The sequence below is a fragment of the Arvicola amphibius genome, chromosome 9 (genome assembly GCF_903992535.2).
Source record: "Arvicola amphibius chromosome 9, mArvAmp1.2, whole genome shotgun sequence".
Classification (NCBI taxonomy): domain Eukaryota; kingdom Metazoa; phylum Chordata; class Mammalia; order Rodentia; family Cricetidae; genus Arvicola; species Arvicola amphibius.
This window is the reverse complement of record NC_052055.2, coordinates 40466799-40487834: the sequence shown is the minus strand read 5'-3', so window position 1 is coordinate 40487834 and position 21036 is coordinate 40466799. Positions and strand designations below refer to the sequence as shown.

General features: G+C 48.8%; 1 protein-coding gene across 1 annotated transcript; it reads right to left on the bottom strand.

Moving 5' to 3' along the window:
* Positions 1-6571: 6571 nt before the first annotated feature.
* Tef (TEF transcription factor, PAR bZIP family member) lies at positions 6572-19474 on the bottom strand. Its single transcript, XM_038342102.2, is given in 7 exon segments — positions 6572-8152; positions 9927-9958; positions 9961-10036; positions 10038-10073; positions 10075-10148; positions 15314-15631; positions 18857-19474. Coding segments are annotated over 7 exon segments (903 nt in total). The 5' UTR covers positions 19008-19474; the 3' UTR covers positions 6572-7936.
* Between the last annotated feature and the right edge of the window lie 1562 nt (positions 19475-21036).

The following is a 21036-nucleotide window of genomic DNA, read 5'->3' as shown; positions in this document are numbered from 1 at the left end:
CCTGGGAGACAGGAGGCTGGCCATTGTGGGCCTTTGGATGTGAGCTCAGATTTGCTCCGAGGGTACTGGGGAGTCATAGGACATGCTGGGTGGATGCCAAGGCTGCTTTGAGAACAGACTGGATGACGAGGGTGCTGCAACCCGGGCAGAAGGATGATGCTGGCGGCGGGGTGGTGGTGGTGAGATGACAGGGCCCTGGCTGGATCTGAGAACTGGGAGGGCTATTGGATAGGATGGGGGCTGGGACTGAAATCAGGGTGTCAACAGTGACTCTGTGAAGGGAAATGCGAGGGAAGGCACGGTGCCAGCTGCACATATATGTAGTCCTAGCTGCTGCTTAGGAGGCTGAGGCTGGGGATTGTTGAGTCTAGGAGTTCAGGACCAGTGAACAAAACAGGAAAAGTATGTCTCAAAACAAAAATGAAAATGACAAAAGAAAGAGAGAGAGGAAGAGAGACAGAGAAAAAAATATTTCAAAGTTGGGGAGGCAGAGCGATGGCCTAGTTGGGCGGAGGCTTACTACTAAGCCTGACAGCCTGAGCTCAGTCCCTGGGACCCACATGGTGGAGGAAGTGGTCTTCTGACCACATGTGCACTGTGATGTGCATGTGTGGGTATGACATACACACATGCTCACATATACAGAGAGACTATATCAATGTAATAAAAATTTGAGGAAGGAAATGAATGAGCCAGGTAGGATGGCACACTCCTTTGATCCAATAGGAGGTAAAGGCAGATGGATGGCTGTAAATTCAAGGCCAGTCTGATCTACATACAGTTAGTTACAGGCCAGACAGGGTTACACAGTGAGATTCTGTCTCAAAGACGTGTGTGTGTGTGTGTGTGTGTGTGTGTGTATTTCAAACAAACAGCTAATCACCAAAAAGTCCCACCCCAGCGATGCTGATTTCCATACAGTTGTATAGGTACCCACTTAATTAACAACCCATGGGCTGGAGAGATGGCTCAGTGGTTAAGAGCATTGCCTGCTCTTCCAAAGGTCCTGAGTTCAATTCCAGGCAACCATATGGTGGCTCACGACTAACTGTAATGAGGTCTGGTGCCCTCTTCTGGCCTGCAGGCATACATGCAGACAGAATATTGTATACATAATAAATGAATAAATAAATATTTAAAAAATCTTTAATTAACCACCCACATTTCTATATTAGCAACCTTCCAGGAGACACTGGCCTAGTAAGAATGGTTTATTAGAGAGTGAGCCCCAGAGTCTGGATTATGGAGCCCAAGTGAGGCGAGCAGGAAAGGATCAAGGAGGAGGCTGAGTGCAGTGGCATTTCAATTGTATTTTAATAAAGTTTGCCTGAAGATCAGAGAGTAAAACAGTTCCACTGGTCAGCCTTATAGACCAGGTTATGGCGACAAACACCTTTAATCCCAGTAGCCACTAGAAACCATAGAAACCGGGTGGTGCACGCCTTTAATCCCAGCCCTAGAGAGGATGATAAAATGAGAGGAAACAGTTCTCAACACACAGTCTCATTCTGAGATTCCTGGAGGCAGGATCGCCATTTCAGACTGAGGTCGAGGTCGAGGTAAGAGGCAATGGCTGGCTGTTTTGCTTTTCAGATCTTCAGGTTGAACCCCTGAGTTTTTATTAACTCGTGCTTCAGTTGAGGGTGAATTGTTTTGCTCTCACAGGAATCACTTTCCTTTTTGGACCTCAGTCCTGTTTGTAATCACAATGTCACCGTGACTGTCCTGTCCCTTGTGTAGCTAAGGCAGATTTACAACTGGGAGAGGGCACAGGTGAGAGTGGTTGGAACCTCAGGTCTAATGTCCCTCAGGTCTAATGTCCCTCTTCATACCCACCTTCCCAGAAGGGAACATTAAGCCAGAATTTGGTGAGTGTGGTGGCATAGGTGGATCTCTGGGAGTTCGAGGCTAGCTTGGTCTACATAGTTCCAGGGTAGCCATGCCCCATCTCAAAAAATAAAACAAACTAAAAAAGCTTATCTTTAGTTTTTTAAATTTACTGGGGAAGCATTAAATGCAGGTGTGCAGAGGTCCGAGGACAACGCTCGCATGCTTCGAATCTTCCACCATGTGTGTCCTGGGGGGATGGAACTCAGGTTGTCAGATTTAGCCAAAATTGCCAGCCCCTTCATTGTCATTTTTTTTAATTGAGCAGGTCCCTAGCCCATGGGAAGGTGCTGCCCCCAGCTGAGTCTTCCCATGTCACTCTAATTTAGCTTAGCCCTCAAGGCATGCCCAGGTGCTAACCTAGTCTAGAGGATTGCTCACAGGTGTGCCAGGTTTGCCTTCTAGAACCTGTCAAGTCGGTGGCCCATCTCAACCATCATAGTGGAAGAGCCTAGGTTTTGGGGAACCATCTGTGCAGGTGTGGGAAAGGATCAGGCAGTGCCTTCTTCTTGTGTAGACAATAGTTTCTTCGTCTCCACTCCTGCCAGGTAGAGCAGGGCTCTTGCCGCCAGTCTCACAGGCTCAGGCAGTCCATAGGGAGACACCAGATCTGGCTGGCCACTGTGGCTGACTTCTGCTGGCCAAAGGGAGTGGAGGGGGAGGGCCAGACACTGGCCTTGGGTAGGAGAGAACACTGGGGAAAACAGTGAGGGTTTGGAAGCCGACAGGACTCCAGGGACCTGAGGCTGCTTATCTTTCAACGCTGGTTGGGATCTCAGCTCTGATAGTATATGGGAGAGACCGTGAGCAATTCTGGACCTCAGTTTTCTTCCTTCTGTAATGTTTATTTCAGCACTGGGAATTGATTGAACTCATAGTTTCAGGCACATTAGTCCTACTGAGTTACAGCTCTAGCCTTTTTGAGACAGGGTTTCTCTGTCTTTGGAGCCTGTCCTGGAACTCACTCTATAGACCAGGCTGGCCTCCAACTCAGAGATCCACCTGTCTCTGCCTCCCGAGTGCTGGGATTAAAGGCGTGCGCCACCACTGCCCTGACCTTTTTTTTTTTTTTGAGGGGGGGGGAGACAGGTCTCTATAGTCCCGACTGTCCTGTAGCTCACTCTGTAGACCAGGTTGGTGTCAAACTCAGAGCTATACCTGCCTCTGCTTCTCGAGTGCTAGGATTAAAGGTGTGGGCCACCACGTAATGCTCGGCTTTTTTCCTCTTGAAACACCAATTCCATTCTGGAGTTTTGAGGGTGGAATAGGGCAGTGAGGTACTTGATGTGTTGAGAGGCAGCACAACTGGAAGCAGCAGACCAAGGCCTGAAGACCTTTCCCTCCACTAGCCGGGGCCCCTGGAAGTCAGCCTGCTGCACATCCACTGGTGGAAGGTAAGCAGAGGCTCACAGGGTGCCCCAGTGCCTGCTGCCTGGATCACACTCCTGACTGAATGTGATGCTACAGACCTCTAGCTGTGGGGATGGTGGCCAGCCTGAGTTATACAGTAACACCTGGTGGTTGGAGATGCTTCAGTGGTTGTTAGGAGCGCCTACTGTTCTTACAGAGCACCTGAGCTTTCCCTGAGCACTCAGGTCAGGCAGCTCACAACCAACCCTAACTGCAGCTCCAAAGGATCCAATGCCTCTGGTTTCCACAGGCCCACGCACTCAGGCACACATACCCACAAGTTATATATTAAAAAAACCACCAGCACCTATTAATTCCAGCACTCAGGAGGTTGAGGCAGGGGAACTGTGAGTTTCTTAGTATTTATTTGCAGAATGGCTTTTTTTTTTCTTTTTTGGGGGCGGTTTTCAGGACAAGGTTTCTCTGTAGCATTGGAACCTGTCCTGGAACTTGTTCTGTAGACCAGGCTGGCCTTGAACTCAGAGATCCGCCTGCCGCTGTCTCCTGAGTGCTAGGACTAAAAGTGTGTACCACCACTGCCTGGCTTTTTCAATTTGTTTTTTTGAAAAGGGTTGCTCTGTGTAGACCTATCTGACGTGGAATTCACTATGTAGAACGAGCTGGCCTTGTACTTGCAGATCAGCCTGCCTCTGTCTCCTAAGTGTTGGGATTAAAGGTTGGCTATTTTAAAAAGCCCATCTGGACAACGATTCTCCAATCCTCAGGTACAGCTTTTTCTTTGACAAATAAAATTACAAATGTTGAGAAACCACAGGGATCTCAAGTATGAACAGCTTTGACTATATAAAAGGAGTTGAGGTGGTGGGGTGTACAGGTCTTGATGAGAAAGCAGGAGCTGCTAAGAATGGAGGCAGGGAAGGATTCAGAAGATGGGGCAGAGAGGAGGGAAAGGCAAGGTTTTTTTTTTTCCCCAGACGGGTTCTCTGTGTAGTCCTGGAACTCACTTTGTAAGCCAAGCTGGCCTCGAACTCAGGTCTGCCTCTTCCTCGCGAGTGCTGGGATTAAATATGTATACCTCCACCACTTGGCTAAACATTTATTCTTAGTTGATCTTTTTTTTTAAACAGTTGCCATCAGGCATTTGAGTTCCTGGTCTTTTTATTGATTATTCAGTCTGTTCAAACTACCTTTGCTGTGATGTGTGTCCTCCTCTCTCAAGATAAACAGGGTAGAAATTACTTTCATTTGACAGGTGAAGAAACTAAGGCACAGAGGAGTCAGGTGATTGGGTCAAGGATATCTAGCTGGTATTGACAAAGGCGCTGCCAAAGAGATAAAGTTTTCTGGCTTGGTTCTCATGCTAACATACAGAGAAAGGAGACAAAGGAGGGAATAACATAAAAGACCATCACCAAATTCTCGTCTCAAAATATTTAATTTTGTTTGAAAAGGATACATTCCCAACTTCCCTCCCTACCACATCACTCCGGCCCACCAGCAGTGACACACTCGCACAGGCACACACACACATAAGGCCAATGGGCTGCTGTCTGCTTCTACCTCTGCAGCTGGGACAAAGGGGTTTTCTCCTGGCCTCTTTCCCCCAACAAAGGTAGGGAGAGGGGCCGCTGGAATGCGGCTCCTGGGGAGGATGCAGAGCCCCACACATTCTACCAATCACATGCACTTAGAAAAATAAAACCAAGTGGTGTTCTGGCATCCTAATACCAAAAGACAGCAATCTCTACCTGGAAATCATCTTTGCCTTTTTCTAGAAAAATTTATTGCACTTAATTAACAGATGTTAAAGAAGCTGTGGGTGGGGCTTAGCCCTGGAAACCAGGAGCTCCACGCCCCTCCTTACAAGGAGCACACCTCTCAGAGCCACTGGAGAGCTTCACGCGTGTCCCCAGGCTGGAGAACTGGAGGAGCTGCCTGAGTGGAAAGCAGAACACAGCACCCTCTCAGCAGGGAGTGTGGACCAGGGGTCAGGTTCACTGCCTAGTACCGTCCCCAACCAAGGAGTCAGACCCACAGAACTCAGCCTTTGGGCCAAGGATAAGGTGACTCAGGCAGGTACTCCACAGGGCGGAGTTTTCTCCAAACGTGCGTAGTTCTCTTATACAGATATGTCTTGTATGTACATTCCTGTAGCATTCTAGCTCATTCATGCATCTTTTCTGAGGTCGCAAGAGAACAGGACGCTTAGGAAGTGACAGCACTTCTCATCCCAAGGCAAACCCACGGAGGGCCAAATAGAAGTTGGTTTCTCAAGCCTGCTACTCTTTAGAAGATATCAAAGATCTGAGTGCAGGAGACTCAGGCTTCAGTCGTCAGCTCCTAGAGTGAGTCAGGAGACTTTCATGGCAAGACAAACAGCAGAGATCAACTCTTTCTGCACAGTCTTGGGTCCTAAAGCCAACAGAGGAGCCGAGCTTATGTGAACACTTTTTTCTCCAAGATGTCAACTTCCAGGCATGCTTCTTCCCGTACCACTGCTTTTCATTCAAAGGCTTCTCCAAGAAGTGAGCGCCATACCATATTCCAAGTAAGCACTTTAGGAGGAGCCAGACCCCCCTGACTTCTGGAAGGAAGGAGGGCACCACAAGGCAGAAGGCAGGACCAAGGGAGACACATAAAGCCCCAACCCACCCATTGGGGTCAGAACACAGATGGCATCCAGAGCTAAGTATCCATTCCTTAAAAACTAAAACTTAAAAAACACAAACCTTACATTTTCTAGCCAAAGTGAACGAAAAGCCTTTTAGCTCAAGGCCTGTCCACCAGTAAGGAAGTGAGAACTGCCTCTGGGTGAACAGCCGGCTCAGAGTGCCGGGTGGGGTGGGTGGGAGGCAGGCAGCCAGGGCAGGACACTGACATGCTGGGTGCAACTGCCCTTTGTGGTTACAACAGAGTGACAAGTGTGCACATGGTTCCTACAGAACCAAAGTCAAAGTCATGGACCTAGTAGGAGGGAGACCTCCCTTGGCCTCAGGGACCTTTGTCAAGAGGTGATGTGCAGGTCCCAGGAGGAGCAGGGCATCGCCCTGGGCTGCAGTCGGCATGGCCCAGTAGAGCGGGTTTGTGACCCTGGTCTTAAAATTATGAAAAGTCCTTGAAAGATTGTGGGGCCCCAAACTAAAGCATCACTGTTTAATAAGCCAGTGTTAAAGAATAAATTAAAAAGCACGCCTCGTCACCAGGAGTCTGTCCTCCTTCATACACAGGCTGCCCACCCTGTAGCAAAGTAAAACACAACCTCCTAGAGGGGTGCCCTAACCGACACCAGCATGAGCAGAGGGTTGCACCACGGATGTCCGTAAGCCAACTCTCGGGGCAGAGCAAGAGGACAAGTTCAGTCAAACGTAAGAGAAGGGTGCAGCTGTGAGGCAGAGGAAGCCAAAGCTGCAAGAATCGCTCCACTCCATGGCCAGACCTGTGTGGCCCCTGACTCCTGAGACCAAGACTGAGGGACTCCAGGCCAGTGTAAATGTCTCCAGAGCTGCTGTTCTTTGAGATCTGTACTGTGACTTCGGCAAGTTGCACTCCTATGAGGCTGCACCCTGATACTCACGGAGAGGATTCTGTCTGAGAAGTGAAAGGCTCTTTTCTGCCTTTAGGGAGACTGGATTCTGGCCTGGGACACATCAGTGAGTCAGAGCAAGGAACCAATGGAGCGTCACAAGAGACAGCCCCTCACTCTGGTGCCCACAACAGGAGGCTGTGGAGGCCAGTTTCCTAAATGCCATGTAGAATTAATTGGTACCCTGGACTAGGAAGCTTAAGTTTCCTAGGTGATGGGGTTTCTTTTTAAGCCTAAGATCTGAGAATGGTTACTGGGTGAGAATAACCAGAAGCCAGGCAAGCGGAAGTCAGGAGCCTCCAGACTGGCCTGGAGGTATGAAAGCCTCCCTAGGTGCTGGCAATTGGAGCCCAGAGAGCAGCCACCCTGGGAATGTCTCTTCCGTAGCAAGTGGGATGTAGAGGGAGCTGATTCCAGGGCTGCTTCAGGTCTGAGAGCCACAAGATAAAAGGGATGGATGTGGGAGCTAAGAAGGGTAGGATGCACTTCTGCTGGTAGCCCCAAACTCCACTCCAATTCCAGGCTATGCAGAGACCCCACTCTCGTGGCCCACCACCCTCCACACACTACAGAGTATTAGGGTGTCCTGGCCTCTGAGACAGATGGGAATGAATGTTTCTCTCAAAGAATTTTTGGGGACAATGAGGTGCATGACAGACACACCCCAAGTGGAAATGCACCTGCTACCTGAGACAACATGAGGGTGACAACAATCATGACTCATTCTGTAGACAGCCCTTGTCAGTCCAGACTGAAGACTGAGGGAAGGCTAGGAAAGCCTGAGCACTGTGGAGAAGCTCTGGACCTCCAGAGGTCCCTTCTGATTCAGCTGGGACATCCAAGAAGAGAAACTTGGGGCCGTTTACCCGTCTACGTAGATTCACTCATGCTTCCCCCTCAGAGAGGAGCCTGATCCCCTGGGGAAGTCACCACGTGTGCTGGCCATGTTTTAATGAAGGCGGAGACGTTTGAACGCTCCTAGAGCAGACCATGTGCCCATGAAGAGTCCTAAGTCTCCACACGAGTGTGGGGTCCTGGGAGCCCCAGGCAGAGGTCTGAAGTGCAGGCAGTGCCCTGCGGGGCAAGGGGCACAGGTTACAAGGGCCCGTACTTGGTCTCATACTTGGACACGATGGTCTTGCACTTGCCCACCTCCTTGCGAAGTTCAGCGACCTCCGTCCGCAGGGCTGTGTTCTCCTTTTCCAGGAAGGCGGCCCGGATGGTGATCTGGTTCTCTTTCAGGCGCCTGGCATCCCGGGAGCGTTTGGCTGCCACATTGTTCTTCTTACGTCTTGTCCAATACTTTTCATCCTGCGGGAAAGTACCCTCTGTGGGTGGTCTGGTGTTCCCCTGAGGGAACCTAATCTCCCCACCCCCAGGTCTACTACCCCCACAGTTCAATGCTGTGGTAAGAAGGAATACTGTGGACAATGCCCTGTCTTCAGAGGGGCAGGCTGCAGCGTGTGTCAAGAGTCTGCCTTGACAGGCAGTGTGCAGCTGTGTGCTCTGGCCCTTGCCCTCCTTCAGGCATACTGGTTAACATCTCTCTCTGAGACAAGGTCTCTGTTATATGGCTCTCGTCTAAGAAATCACTATGTAGACCGCCTGGCCTTGAACTCCCACCAATCTGCCTGCCTCTGCCTTCCAAGTGCTGGGATGAAGGACTTATGCTGCTGTGCCTTGCCTTAGAGGTGGTAAAGCCCATCAAGCTAAGTGCAGTCCCCTGAGATCAACCTGACTCTACAAGACTATGCAAGAAAGAGGGAGTGGGAAGGAAGAGAGAGGTGCACGCCCATGCCTCATTATTACATGTGTGGATATTAGAGGAAAACTTTTGGGGGCCAGTCCTCATTGTCGTATCTTATTTGAGACAGGGTCTCTTGTTGTTCACTGTTTGTTGGCAAGATAGGTGGCCCAGAGTTCCAGCAATTCTCCTACCCCTGCTTCTCTTCTCCCAAAGGAACACTGGGATTACAGACACACACACTGTTACAGTTTTCACATGGGTTCTTTATGTTTGGGTTTTTTTTTTTTTTTTTTTTTTTTGGTGGCAAATGCTTTACCCACTAAGCAGTGGTTCTCAATCTATGAGTTGCAACTCCTTTTGGGGGACGGGCAAACAACTCTACACAGGGGTTGCCTAAGGCCACGGGAAAACACAGATATTTACATTATGATTCATAACAGTAGCAAAATTAATTTATAAAGTAGCAATGAAATAATTTTATGGTTGGGGGGGGTCACCACACAATGAGGAACTGTATTTAAGAGGTTCGCAGCATTAGGAAGGATGAGAACGAAGCCATCTCCCCAGCCATACAGGTGTCTTTAACTGTTCAACCTTGCTTTCTGTGGTCTAGTGACTTCTCTTCCCCATGGTTGGACTAATGCCAGAAGTGGAACACTAACCAGAGGCTCTGGGAAGAAGGGAACTATCTGAGTCATTGGGGGCCAAACCTTGCCTAACTCTCTTCCCATCAAATTGCTGCTGATGTGGCTCCAAAAACAGAGCTCCTCTAGTATCTATGGTAGGAAGAGTTCTCCATATAAAAATCAGGTATGAGGCCAGGCATGTGGTGGCATACGTCTTTAATCCCAGGCACTTGGGAGGCAGAGGCGGCGGATCTCTGTGAGTTTGTAGGCCAGCCTGGGCTACAAGAGCGAGTTCCAGGACAGGTCCCAAAGCTACACAGAGAAACCCTGGTCTCAAAACACACATAAAAAATAAAAATAAACAACAAAACCAAAACCAAAATAAAACAAAAAACCCGTCAGTCCTACTCTAGTTCCCTCTCTCCTCTTTGGTCTTCCAAGACAGGGTTTCCGTGTATAACAGCTCTAGCTGTCTTGGAACTCACTCTGGAGACCAGGATAGACTAGCATTCAGAGATCTGCCTGCCTCTGCCTCCTGAGCGCTAGGAGTAAAGGTGTGCGTTGCCACTTTACTTCTCTTTGAAGTGCTAAGATGGAGCTCAGGCCTCTCATGCCAGCAAGCACTGTACTCACTGTACTGCTGAGCTATGCCACAGCTTACCCTAGACTCTGAAATCACTGCTTCACTGCTGTGCCTTTAATAAAGGATTACCTTCTGCTCATCAGGAACAAAGACTTTCTTGGCTTTTTGATCATGGGCTGTGGCTTCAGGTCTTCTCTGCAAATTTGTGCTTCCGGGGGTTAAAAAAGCTCCCCACCTGGGCACACTGGAGAGGACCAGGTCAGCAGGGTCAGGATTTGAAGTTCACATCAACCTCCACACAGTTGGGGTCAATGGGACTTGGAGTCTCCCTCTCCTTTTCCAAGGACGATTCTGAAAGACAGAGGCAGAAGATCTAGAAGCATCTCACTGGACAGAGAAAATACACATCACCCACCAGACAACCTCCATAAACTACTGCCATTAAGAAAACCACATCGGCAGCCCTAAAGATAGAAAGGCACGGTGGTTCAATTCCTGAGATGATTCCTGCCCTTTTTCTGTGTGCTGTGGATCAAAGCTAGGGTCCACACATGCTAAGCAGGTGCTCAACCACTGCGTCACTCCAGCCCATCAATTTTTCCCCCTTTAGGAACAGAACACACCAAAGGACAGGATTTTTAAATGTTTTTGTTTCCCCGAGAAATGGTAAGCAAAACACTAAATCATTACATACACCCTCAACCTCCAATGTCTCAGGTTCTCCAAGAATGAAAACCAGCTGAATCTCTCCATGAGCAACATGGAATAAGGACACAGGCTGAGAACTGGCATGGGTTCTGCTTCTGAGTCCACTATGTCAGTTGCTGTGCTCATTCATTTAGCCTTACGATACTGAAAGGAAACAAATGCTAACTGTTATTTTACAGAAAAGGATACCAACGCTCAGATAAATCCAACGGCTTTCCAGAATCCCACAGGTAAATAACTGAAGTAAAATCTGACTCTTGGCCTGGCTGCTTCTGGCTCCTTGCTCCTCCTGGTTCCCACATGGCTAATTGCTTTATAGGTAAACATTGAATTAATGTCAATTTTAGAGGTCAAAGGTTGTGTGTTGAGATAAGAGTTGTGGTGAGAAGAAAACTGAACCCCTGGTCTATATGTTCAATGCTACCAACAGGCCTATACCAAATATTCAGCCAACAGATAGTTACTAAATGCCAACTATATCCCTGGTAGTGTCCTGGCAGAGACAACACAGTATAACATAGAAAGTTAAAGCCATCGTGTAGCCCTGGCTGTCTGGGAACTTGCTATGTAGAACAGACTAGCCTTGGAAGTCAGAGATTCCACCTGCCTTTCTCTCCCCAAATGCTGGGATTAAAGGTGTGCGCCATCACTGCCCTGCAAAGCTATGGTTCTTAACAGGGGACAATTTTGCCCTGCAGGAAATATCTGGCCACATCAAGACTCTAGGGTGCAACCAGCATGTGTGTAGCAGCCTATGCTGCTAGACAACCCTACACACAAAAGATAACAAAATAGGACTGGAGAGATGTCTCAGAGGTTAAGAGCACTGGCTGTTCTTTCAGAGGTCCTGAGTTCAATTCCCAGCACCCACATGGTGGCTCACCACCATCTGTAATGACATCTGGGTGCCTTTTTTCTGGCCTGCAGGGATACATGCAGGTGGAACAACAGTATACATAATAAATAAATAAATAAAAATCTTTTTAAAAAGATATCAAAATTAAAACCAAAAAATCTTTCTACAATCTCCCCACCCCCAATTATCTGGCTTAAATGTCCATGTTGCTAATATAGACATTTCCCTTGAAATGAGGAAGTCACTGAGATATTCATAGCACAAATGCGGCATGGTCAAGTTTAGGTTCCAACTGGATAAGGGTTGAGTGTGGTGATCGAAGCTCTAGGTTATCACTTGCTATATACATAAGCACTCCCCCCATACACCACACAAAGGTGTGTGTATATGTATGTTATATTGTCTCTGTGAGTCCCTGGAGCAGTGGTTAAGAGCACTTACTGCTTTGTTTTATTTAAATAATTTATTTGGTTTATTTTATGTGCATTGGTGTTTTGTCTACATGTAGGTCTGTGTGAAGGCATCAGATCTTGGAGTTAACAGACAATTGTTAGCTGCTACGGGAGTTCTGGGATTGAACCCCAATCCTCTGGAAGAGCAGTCAGTGTTCTTAACCGCTGAGCCATCTCTTTAGCCCGCACTTAACTGCTCTTGCAGAGGACCTGGGTTCAGTTCCTATCATCTACCATGACAGCTCAACTGCCTGTAACTCAAGTTCTAGGGGATCCAACGTCCTCCTTTGACCTCTATGGGCACTTTATATACATGGTACACACACATACAAAACAGGCAACACTCATATATGCAAAATAAATAATGCTGGGCATGGTGGCACACGTCTTTAATCTTAGCACCTAGGAGGCAGAGGCAGGTGGATCTCTGTGAGTTTGAGGCCAGCCTGTCTATATAGTGAGTTCCAGGACAGCCAGGGATTACCTCTGAGAAGACAACTGTCCAGAGTCATGGATACCAGTATAGTTCTGTATCCTGATTTGGGCGGTGCTGGAAATGAGTGGTTCACCCTGTGAGAATCCACTGAACTGTAACACTTGCAAGCACATACTTCACTGAAACTCCTTCCTTAGGGACTGGAGAGATGGCTCAGTGGTTAAGAGGACTGACTGCTCTTCCAGAGGACTTGGGTTCAATTCCCAGCACCCACATGCCAGCTCATAACTACCTGTAACTGCAACTCTAGGAATTCTGACAACTTCACACAGACACACATGCAAGCAAAACCACCAATGCACGTAAAGAAAAAAAAAATCCTTCCTTAGGGTGGGCATGGTGGCATCAGGAGAAAGAGGCAGGCAGGTCTGTGATTTACTTGCATGCATGTTATTTACACCATGTGCATACCTGCTGGGTCCCTTGGAACTGGTCTTATGGATGGCTGCGAGCCATTATGTTGGTGTTAGGAACAAAGCTCATATCCTCTGCATGAACAATAAGTAAGTGCTCTTAATGGCTGTCACTTCTCCAACCCATTTCCATATCTTCAACTGACACAATTTATGGGTCAATTTCGCATGTAAAATATTTTTAAAAATTTTACTGTGATGTACATACGTGTGGCTCTAAGTATATATGTGTGAATGTACAAGGCCAGAAGTTAATGTTGAGTGGTCTCCATCACTCCATCTTTTTTATTTAACTTTTCAATTGTTTTATTTATTTGTTAAGTGTGTGCATCTGCATGTCTATCACACTGCATGTTGTGCAGGTCAGAGGACAACTTCCAGGAGCTGATCGTCTCCTTCCACTATATGGATCCTGGGCTCTGTTGTCCTCTGATCTCTACACATTTGGTGGACACAAGTTTGATTCCCAGCATTCCATTCTCTGCTGAGCCATCTTACCAATCCACTCAATCTTATTTTTGGTTGACAGGGTCTTTCACTGAACTTGGCGCTTACTGATTTGGCTAGGCAGGTTGGCTGACTGGCCAGTATCTAATTCCCCAGGACTGCCATGTTCACATTGTGCTAAGAAGCTCATGATTGTGAGACAGACATTTTTACTCTATGTGTAAAAATGCTCTGCTTGCATACATGCCTGTTGGATCCCTTGGAACTGGTGTTATAGATGGTTACGAGCCACAATGTGTGTGACGGGTAGCAAATTCAGGTCCTCTGCATGAACAGTAGTGCTTTTTTTTGTTTGTTTGTTTTTTTTGAGACAGGGTTTCTTTCTCTGTGTAGCTTTAGAGCCTGTTCTGGAACTCACTCTGTAGACCAGGCTGGCCTCGAACTCACAGAGATCCATCTGCCTCTGTTTCCCAAGTGCTGGGACTAAAGGCGTGTGCCACCACCGCCCAGCACAATAAGCGCTCTTACTGGCTGAGCCATTTTTCCCACCCATTTCCCTCTATCTTAATTTTTATTTAATTAATTAAATTTATTTTGCAGTGCTGGGAAAGAAACTCAAGGCTTTTAAAAAATATTTTATGTGTATGCATATTTGTCTACATACGACATTTACACCTGGTATCCACAGACACCAGAAAAGGGTGTCAGATAACCTGGGACTGGAGTTACAGACAGCTATGAACTGCCATGTGGGTGCTGGGAATTAAACCTGATCCTCTGGAAGAATAGCCAGCACTTTTAACCACTGAAACCATCTCTCCAGTCCAGAACCCAAGGTTTCTGCACGCTAAACAAGCACTCCCACTTGGCCATTATCTTTTGTCAAAGCATCTTTGGTCCCTCTTTTTATTTTTTAAAATGGGAGTCTCAGTATGTTATCCAGACTGGCTTTGAACTTGTGATCCTCCTGCTTCAGCCTTCTGAGGAACAAGGATTGCAGGTCTATAACACTGAATCTGATTTTTTCTTTTTGACTCTTGCATTGGGGCCGCAAAGATACAGTGCTTAAGACCATGTGCTGCTTTGGAAGCTGACCTGAGCTCAGATCCCATCATATCACACATCATACAACATCCTGTAATTCAAGCTCCAAGAGATGCAGTGCTCTTTCCTAAGGCCCCACAAGCACCTGCGCTCATGTGCACACACCTGCCTCTCATAACTAAAAGTAATACATCTAAAAAGAGGACATTAATACTTCAGGTATACAGTAAAAGGCTCTAACAGTGATATATATACTCCAACCTCTTACTTTTTAAATTTTATTTGAAAAAAAATTCTCTTCTGAAAAGTTAAACAGAAACATACCATGAGAATTTCATGGTGTGGGTCCCAGGAGACGTGCCATCATGTCTCTGAGGCTACAGAAACTCTGGGTAGCTTCTGAAACAGGACACATCTTTTCTGCTTGGATTTATGTTCATACATGAAAACACAAACCAAAAAAATCAACCCCCAGACCGAAACAGTAAAACACGTCTTAGATCCTGAAGATAATCTTGGAGCAGTGGGAATGGCATTTGTGCTAGTTCCCCAGCGGCACCTGCCTATGCCGACAAGCACCCTGGGTTCAAGTGCTACTTCAGTCCTATCAGTGACTTGGGCAAGTTTCTTACTTTCCCTGTGCTTCAGTTTCCTCATCTACAAAACAGGGATGATAGCACAAATAATCTCCTAAGATCATCTCAATGACTTTTGTTATGTCTGGCATAGAATCAATCCTAGTATATGTTTGCACTTACAGTCAGAATGTCAATGACAGTGGTGTTTAAAAACACTGCCTAAACTTTGCAAGAATCTGTGACCAAAACACCACTGCCATAAAAGAACTGTATCAAATGCAGAGTAGGATTTCTCTTCTGCAAGTTGCAGCCTGGGAACTCATTCCACGATCCTGAGCATGTGCAGTGCCCCAGCAGAGGACAGACCAATTCGTCAGGCCTAACTGTTTTACCCCCAGCCTTATAGACACTACTGAAGACTCTGGAACAGAGGGTCCCTCTAACCTGTAGCCCATCAGGACCTGCTTCAGAAACATAGCAGAGCTCAGTGGAAGTGGCTCCTTAGATGAGACTGTCACCAACCTGTGCTGGACACCGTTTCCGAGGGCTGAAAGACGGCAGTAGAGGAGGACGGTGGAGACGCTGTGGAAGAGCTGGCAGACTCTTTCCCTTCAAGCTCTGCCACGGGCAGCAGCAGGTTCTGGGCCAGGTGGGTTGGGCTGGCAGGGATGCCATTCTCCAGCAGGAACTCATCCAGGTCCATGTACTCCAGGTGGAAAGACTCACCATCGTAGGGGATGGTCTTGTCCCAGATGGGCGGCATGAGGGAGGCAGAGACGGCCATGGTACTGGCTGCTGCCGACTCGTCCTCCTCCAGTTTCTCCTTCCCCTTTTCCTTATCTGCAAACAAAGTCTATGATGAGACACCACACAAGAGAGTAACTACCTCATCCCGGGGCCAGGCAGTGAGCCTCAGAGAAACCCCATCTCTCTCAGAGGCCTGTTTAAATCCCCACCCCATATACATGTTTCAAGAGCATGTCCTGTCTTCCCATTATAACCTGGTGTGTGAACCAGCAGGCTGGTCTCCTTTGGGGGTGGCCTTTCTGGAATGCTAGTGGCATACTCCAGGGCTTGAGGTGATCCCAGAGTTACTGCAGAGTAGGCTGTGGGCAAGGCATCTGTAGGAGAGGCTACATGGAAGGAAGTGGTGTTTCTGACCTTTCCTGATATCTCAGTGTGGAAAGGGCTAAAGGCCCTCTAGCCAGTAACTTCTGGGTTCTCCTGTCCCATTCTCTCTAGTTATGTCTCCTGTGTGACATGCGACCTGATCCATGTTATTTAACCTGAGCCTCAGTGTTTTTCACTGTCAATAAATATAAAGCACCTCTTTTTCCAAGATCAGTGGTAACATACAAAGATGACTTCTATTGAGTATGTAAGTACCCAGTACACATTACAGGGAGCTCACCCAGGGTGCAGATTGTGTCTGATTCAGCTCTAGATTTCAGGGGCCAACGAAAAGGCTAAGCACACAGTGGCTATGGGAACCTGTATAATGACTGGAGAGGACTGGATTTTTATACACATGGGCTTCAGGTATAGTCACCGAGAGCAACCATTACAAAAGGCCTTTTTACCGTGAATAGTAGAAAAGAGTGGAGGCAGGATTCCTGGGAGGATGGAGAGGGGTGGAGCTGGAGAAGGAAAACTGTTCCTATTTAAAGTGATGCTAATCAATTAGTGAAGATCAAATCCCACCTGTCTTAGTCAGAGGTTATGCACATGGATATCCAAGAGAGCTCAATCAAGAAGAAAAGACCAGAGAAACGTGACGAGAAGGAAAGCAAAGCGACAAGGAGGGGAATCAGATGTGGAGGGTAAAATCCTGACAAATTCATGCTGGGTTTTCAAAACTGAGGGAAGACAACTGTGAACTTTGGATTTAGGAATGTGTGTGTATGAGAGAGAGAGAGAGAGAGAGAGAGAGAGAGAGAGAGAGAGAGAGAGAGAGAGAGAGAGAGAGAGAGAGAGAGAGATCAAATATACTGGAGATAAAGCAGCCATTCTTGGGCCCCAAGACCAGACAGCTAAAAGGCAGTCTATTAGCCTATTAGTCCAATAAAAATGACCAGACTCAGCGAGGTGGAGGTTCTCACAAACAGAACTTGTTCGTAAGGTTCTAATACGGTTTAACTTGAATTCTTACAACTGCCTTTTTTTTTTTTTTTTTTTTTTTTTTTTTTTTTTTTTTTTTTTTTTTTTTTTTTTTTTTTATAACCAGGCTTTGATTTAAAAACAACTGGGAAGCAACAAAATTACAAGCCTGTGTGCTGGGTGGACCAGATGGCTTCACTGCTTGTCTCTGACTCCACATTCTGTTCAGAAATGACTGGACCAGTTGGGTGGGGTCACTGGGGATCAAAAGAGGTAAAAGAAGGGAGGAGATAAAAAAGTAGCCTTACAGAAGGACAAGCAACAGGAAGTTCCACATTTTGCCTGACCAAAGCAATTGAAACTATTATTTTTTTTCTGATTTTTCTTAGACAGGGTTCCACGAAGCCCAGGCTGACTTCAAAACTGATGTGCGGCAGAGGATGACCTTGAACCAGTGACCCCCACCTCTACATCTCCAGTGCTGGGATTATAAAGCAGGCACCACCCAGGCTATCTTAATTCAGTGTTTGTAAGGTGAAATTTTAAATTAGCTGTAAAAGGTAAATGCCTGACGTGCCCAGCGCTTAAATCACAGGGACTGACACCAGTGTTTGTCAGCTTGAGACGGCAGAAAGAGCACCAAATCAAGAGCCAAAGGCCCACCCACGTGACCTTGAGGAAGCAGAGACACCTCTCAGGAGCCTCAACTTCTTCGCCTGCAAAGTGTAGATAATAAGCTAAACAAGACAAGACTGTGTCAAGATGCTTGCGAGCATGTGCAAATGTCAGGTAAAATCACTAGAAGGACTGCTGATCGCTGTAACCTTAACAAGAGCTGCCAGATGTGAGCACCAGCCTGCCCTTTGTCTTCCTCTCAGATCTGGAGCAGAGCATCTCTTCAAACAAACAAAAAGGTTTGTGCACGAGGTCCTGAAGCAGGAGGGGAGAACCTAGCCTCACCTGATGAGCGGAAGCTATTTATAACCCAACAGTGACAACCAGAAGCACAGCAGCCCCAGAACACACCCAGGAAAAGAGAAATGGCATTTCAGGAGGGGCGATGAGTTTGTCAGTGCAGGCAATCCATACAACGCCTATCTCTTTCCATATACCCTAATTACACTCAGCTCTCGAGAATTCGAAGGTCTCGGCCGGAAAGCACACCTGAAGGCACCTAAAACCCTACAATAGGTGGCGGTCCTACTGCTCTTCCAGGCCAAATACCAGGTCAAGCCTGCCTTCCATACAAAGCCCCAGGGACCCTTGTGGCCTGGGCAATACTATGAAGCCAGTCCTGCCATTGCTAACCAGGTGAAGAACCCTCAGTGGCTGCATTCTAATACTCACCCCCGTCCCACTTTTACCCATCCTTCATCCCCTTAAAGACACCGCGGACTGTCACTCCACACCACCTCCTCCGTCTGTACCTCAGCAGCCGCCCAGGGACACATTTCCAGTAAAGCAGCACAGTGGACCTGCTCAATGTCCACTCCCGGAGAGGAAGAATCATTCTCCTCCAGGACGGGCCGAAGACATAAAAGGCCATGTGCTACACTGGTCAGTGCTTCTCAAACTTTGGTGGTGGGCTCTGCACCCACTATGATGCAGTGGGGTGCTTCTTAAAATACAAGCTTCTGTCCTGGGATCCGCAGGCTGGGAGAGGCCCAGGAACCGGCATTTTAGGCAAGTGGCTCCCTAGGATCTGGATGCAGGCAGCCCCGCTGCAGCCCCATCTAAGTGGCTGCTTCCTTGCAAAGTTCCATTGACCTGTCCTTTCCAGAGAGCCCCCTGACTTTCTCTCGAGTCCACAGGCCTAGCCCGGCAGGTCCCTAGTCATCTCCCGGCCCGCATAACCCCCCTACGCTGGACCACTTCACCCTGACCTCTGACCGGACCCGCCCCGCCCCCACAAGGCCCCGCCCTTGCAGAAACCCCGCCCCCAGACACGCGCGAGCCGCCCCCCCTCACCGAGGCGCGTCTCGCGCGGGGGGTTCTCCATCAGCTTCTTCAGGACCAAAGGGAAGGAGCCCGAGAGGCCCCGTTCCCCAGCAGCACGCCCCGGGCCCGGCCCCGCCTGCGGCTCCACAGGCGGCTTCTTCCCGCCGCCCGCGTCGGACATCGTGCCCTGAGACCCGCTCCTGCGCCTTGCCTCCCCCGCCCGCACCCCGAGATGGGCCGGAGCGGCTCGACCCGCCGCAGCTGCTGACACGGGCAGCACTGCGCAGACGCGCCACCTCACCCCCGCCTCCCTCCGTCCCCGCCCGGTCCGCGGAAGGCTCCCGTCTCATTCATTATTCATGAGACCAGGACGGCGGTCCCGGAGCGTGGCTTCCGATTGGTGTGCTCTGCGCGAGGGCGGTCACAGCTCCTCGAGCCGAGATTGGCTGGGGTGGCCAAACGCGCTTGACACGTGCGGGGCCAGGTGAGGAGCGTCCCCCCCCCTCGCCCGCCCGGGAACATCTTGGCCTTCCGTGGAGCGCCTCGCTTCGTTTCGGTCAGTCGTGTCCTCTTAGCCACCACATTCGTGACTCCTAAGTTTCCTCCCAGTCCATCGCGGCTTCCTCTTCTTCCTTCCCTCGGAGAAGCCACCCCTGAGGAAGGCGGTACTGGGAGCCGCGGCCCAACCCCGAGGGTCACGTGGAGCGGCAGCCGAGGCCGCCCGCTAGGGGCGGGGCGGCAAGGGGAAGGCGCACGTCAGCCAATGGGCCAAGAGGGCGGGGCCGGCACCATTGCACGAGGCTGTGCACGTGCGGCTGCGGCGCGGAGGGGCGGGGCGGGGCGGGGCTGGGCCTGGCCTGGCCTTGCTTGGCCTGGCCTGTTCTGGTCTGTTGTTCGGTGGACTCTGCCCGGGTCCGGGGACTGGGATGTGGGTACCCCGCCAGCTCTCCTCCCACGCGCCCCCGAGGTTGGCGGAGAGCAGGCTGGTTCCAGGCCCGGCCGCTCAAGCGGGTGTCAAGTTCCCGCTGATCTGGGGATTGGGAGCAGGCGTGGCTGCGGGATAAACACTAACGTGGGGAGCGCATTCTTGAGACCTAGCCACGAACAAGGGTCGGGGCGTACTTCCGTACGCTGCTCGCTTGCGACCTTCGGAATACCGCTTGCTCTACCTCAATCTTAAAATTCAACATTAAACTAGACAGTCAACACAGTTTGGGACACCCCCAAATTCTCCTTTACAGCTAGGATTTCCCTTTCTTGTCATTAAATTTTAACTTTCTCAGAATCAAAACAAACCAGAAACTACCTGTCTTGCATTTTCTGGGAGATCCACTTCTTTAAAAAAAAAAAAAATCCAGCCGTTCTGGGTTCCTTAGGAAACCTGTAAGTCGTGAAAGGGTGAACAGACCTTCAAGGCGGCTCGCGGAACTTTGTGCCTCTTTGCAGAACAAGTCATGCTCGGCTTCAAGCCCAGACAATACTAGACGCTCTGGGATTAAGGTCCCAGAGGGGCAGGGACTTGGCCTGTTTAAACTGTGTCCCTCCCATGGCACCCTGCCTCTGAGGGAGGAGCGTCTGGCAGAAAGGCCGCCTGTGGTTCCTGCGGTAGGTGCAGAACCAGAACGCAGCAGCAGACAGCTGAAAGCGCCTGGAATTAGAATTTTGTTGAGACTTGAGGAAAAGGAAATTGAGTAGCTGAGTAGGCCTAAAGGAAAAGACTTGAAGGACTTCAAATCCCAAATTCAAGTTGTTGCTACCATACTAGTTAGAGGTCAGATGCCTCCAGACCATTGTTTCGTTCTCTTCCTATGCCAGAGGGGGATAAGGCAGGATCTGGCCTGTAGTATAAATACTTTGCCTAACTTAATTAAAATTGGTGGATATAAATCCAGCGTGGAAAAAGAGAACTGCATAGAAAAGCCATGTTTCGCAGAATTATTACCGGGAATTACATGTGTGTCTAGATCTTTAGGAGAAACTGACCTAGAAACAAAGTGAAAAGAGCAGCTCCACGAAAACGGAACAACATACATCGAAGAGCTGGGGGAGTGAGATGGCTCGTGGGGTAAAGGTGATTGCTGCCGAGTGTGACAGCCAGAGTTCACTCCCTGGTGCCATAACTCTCACAGACTCTTCTGACCTCCATGAGCACAGTTCCCGTGCGCGCACACAGCAAAATATTGCATAAGATTTGTAAAAAGAAAAACGAT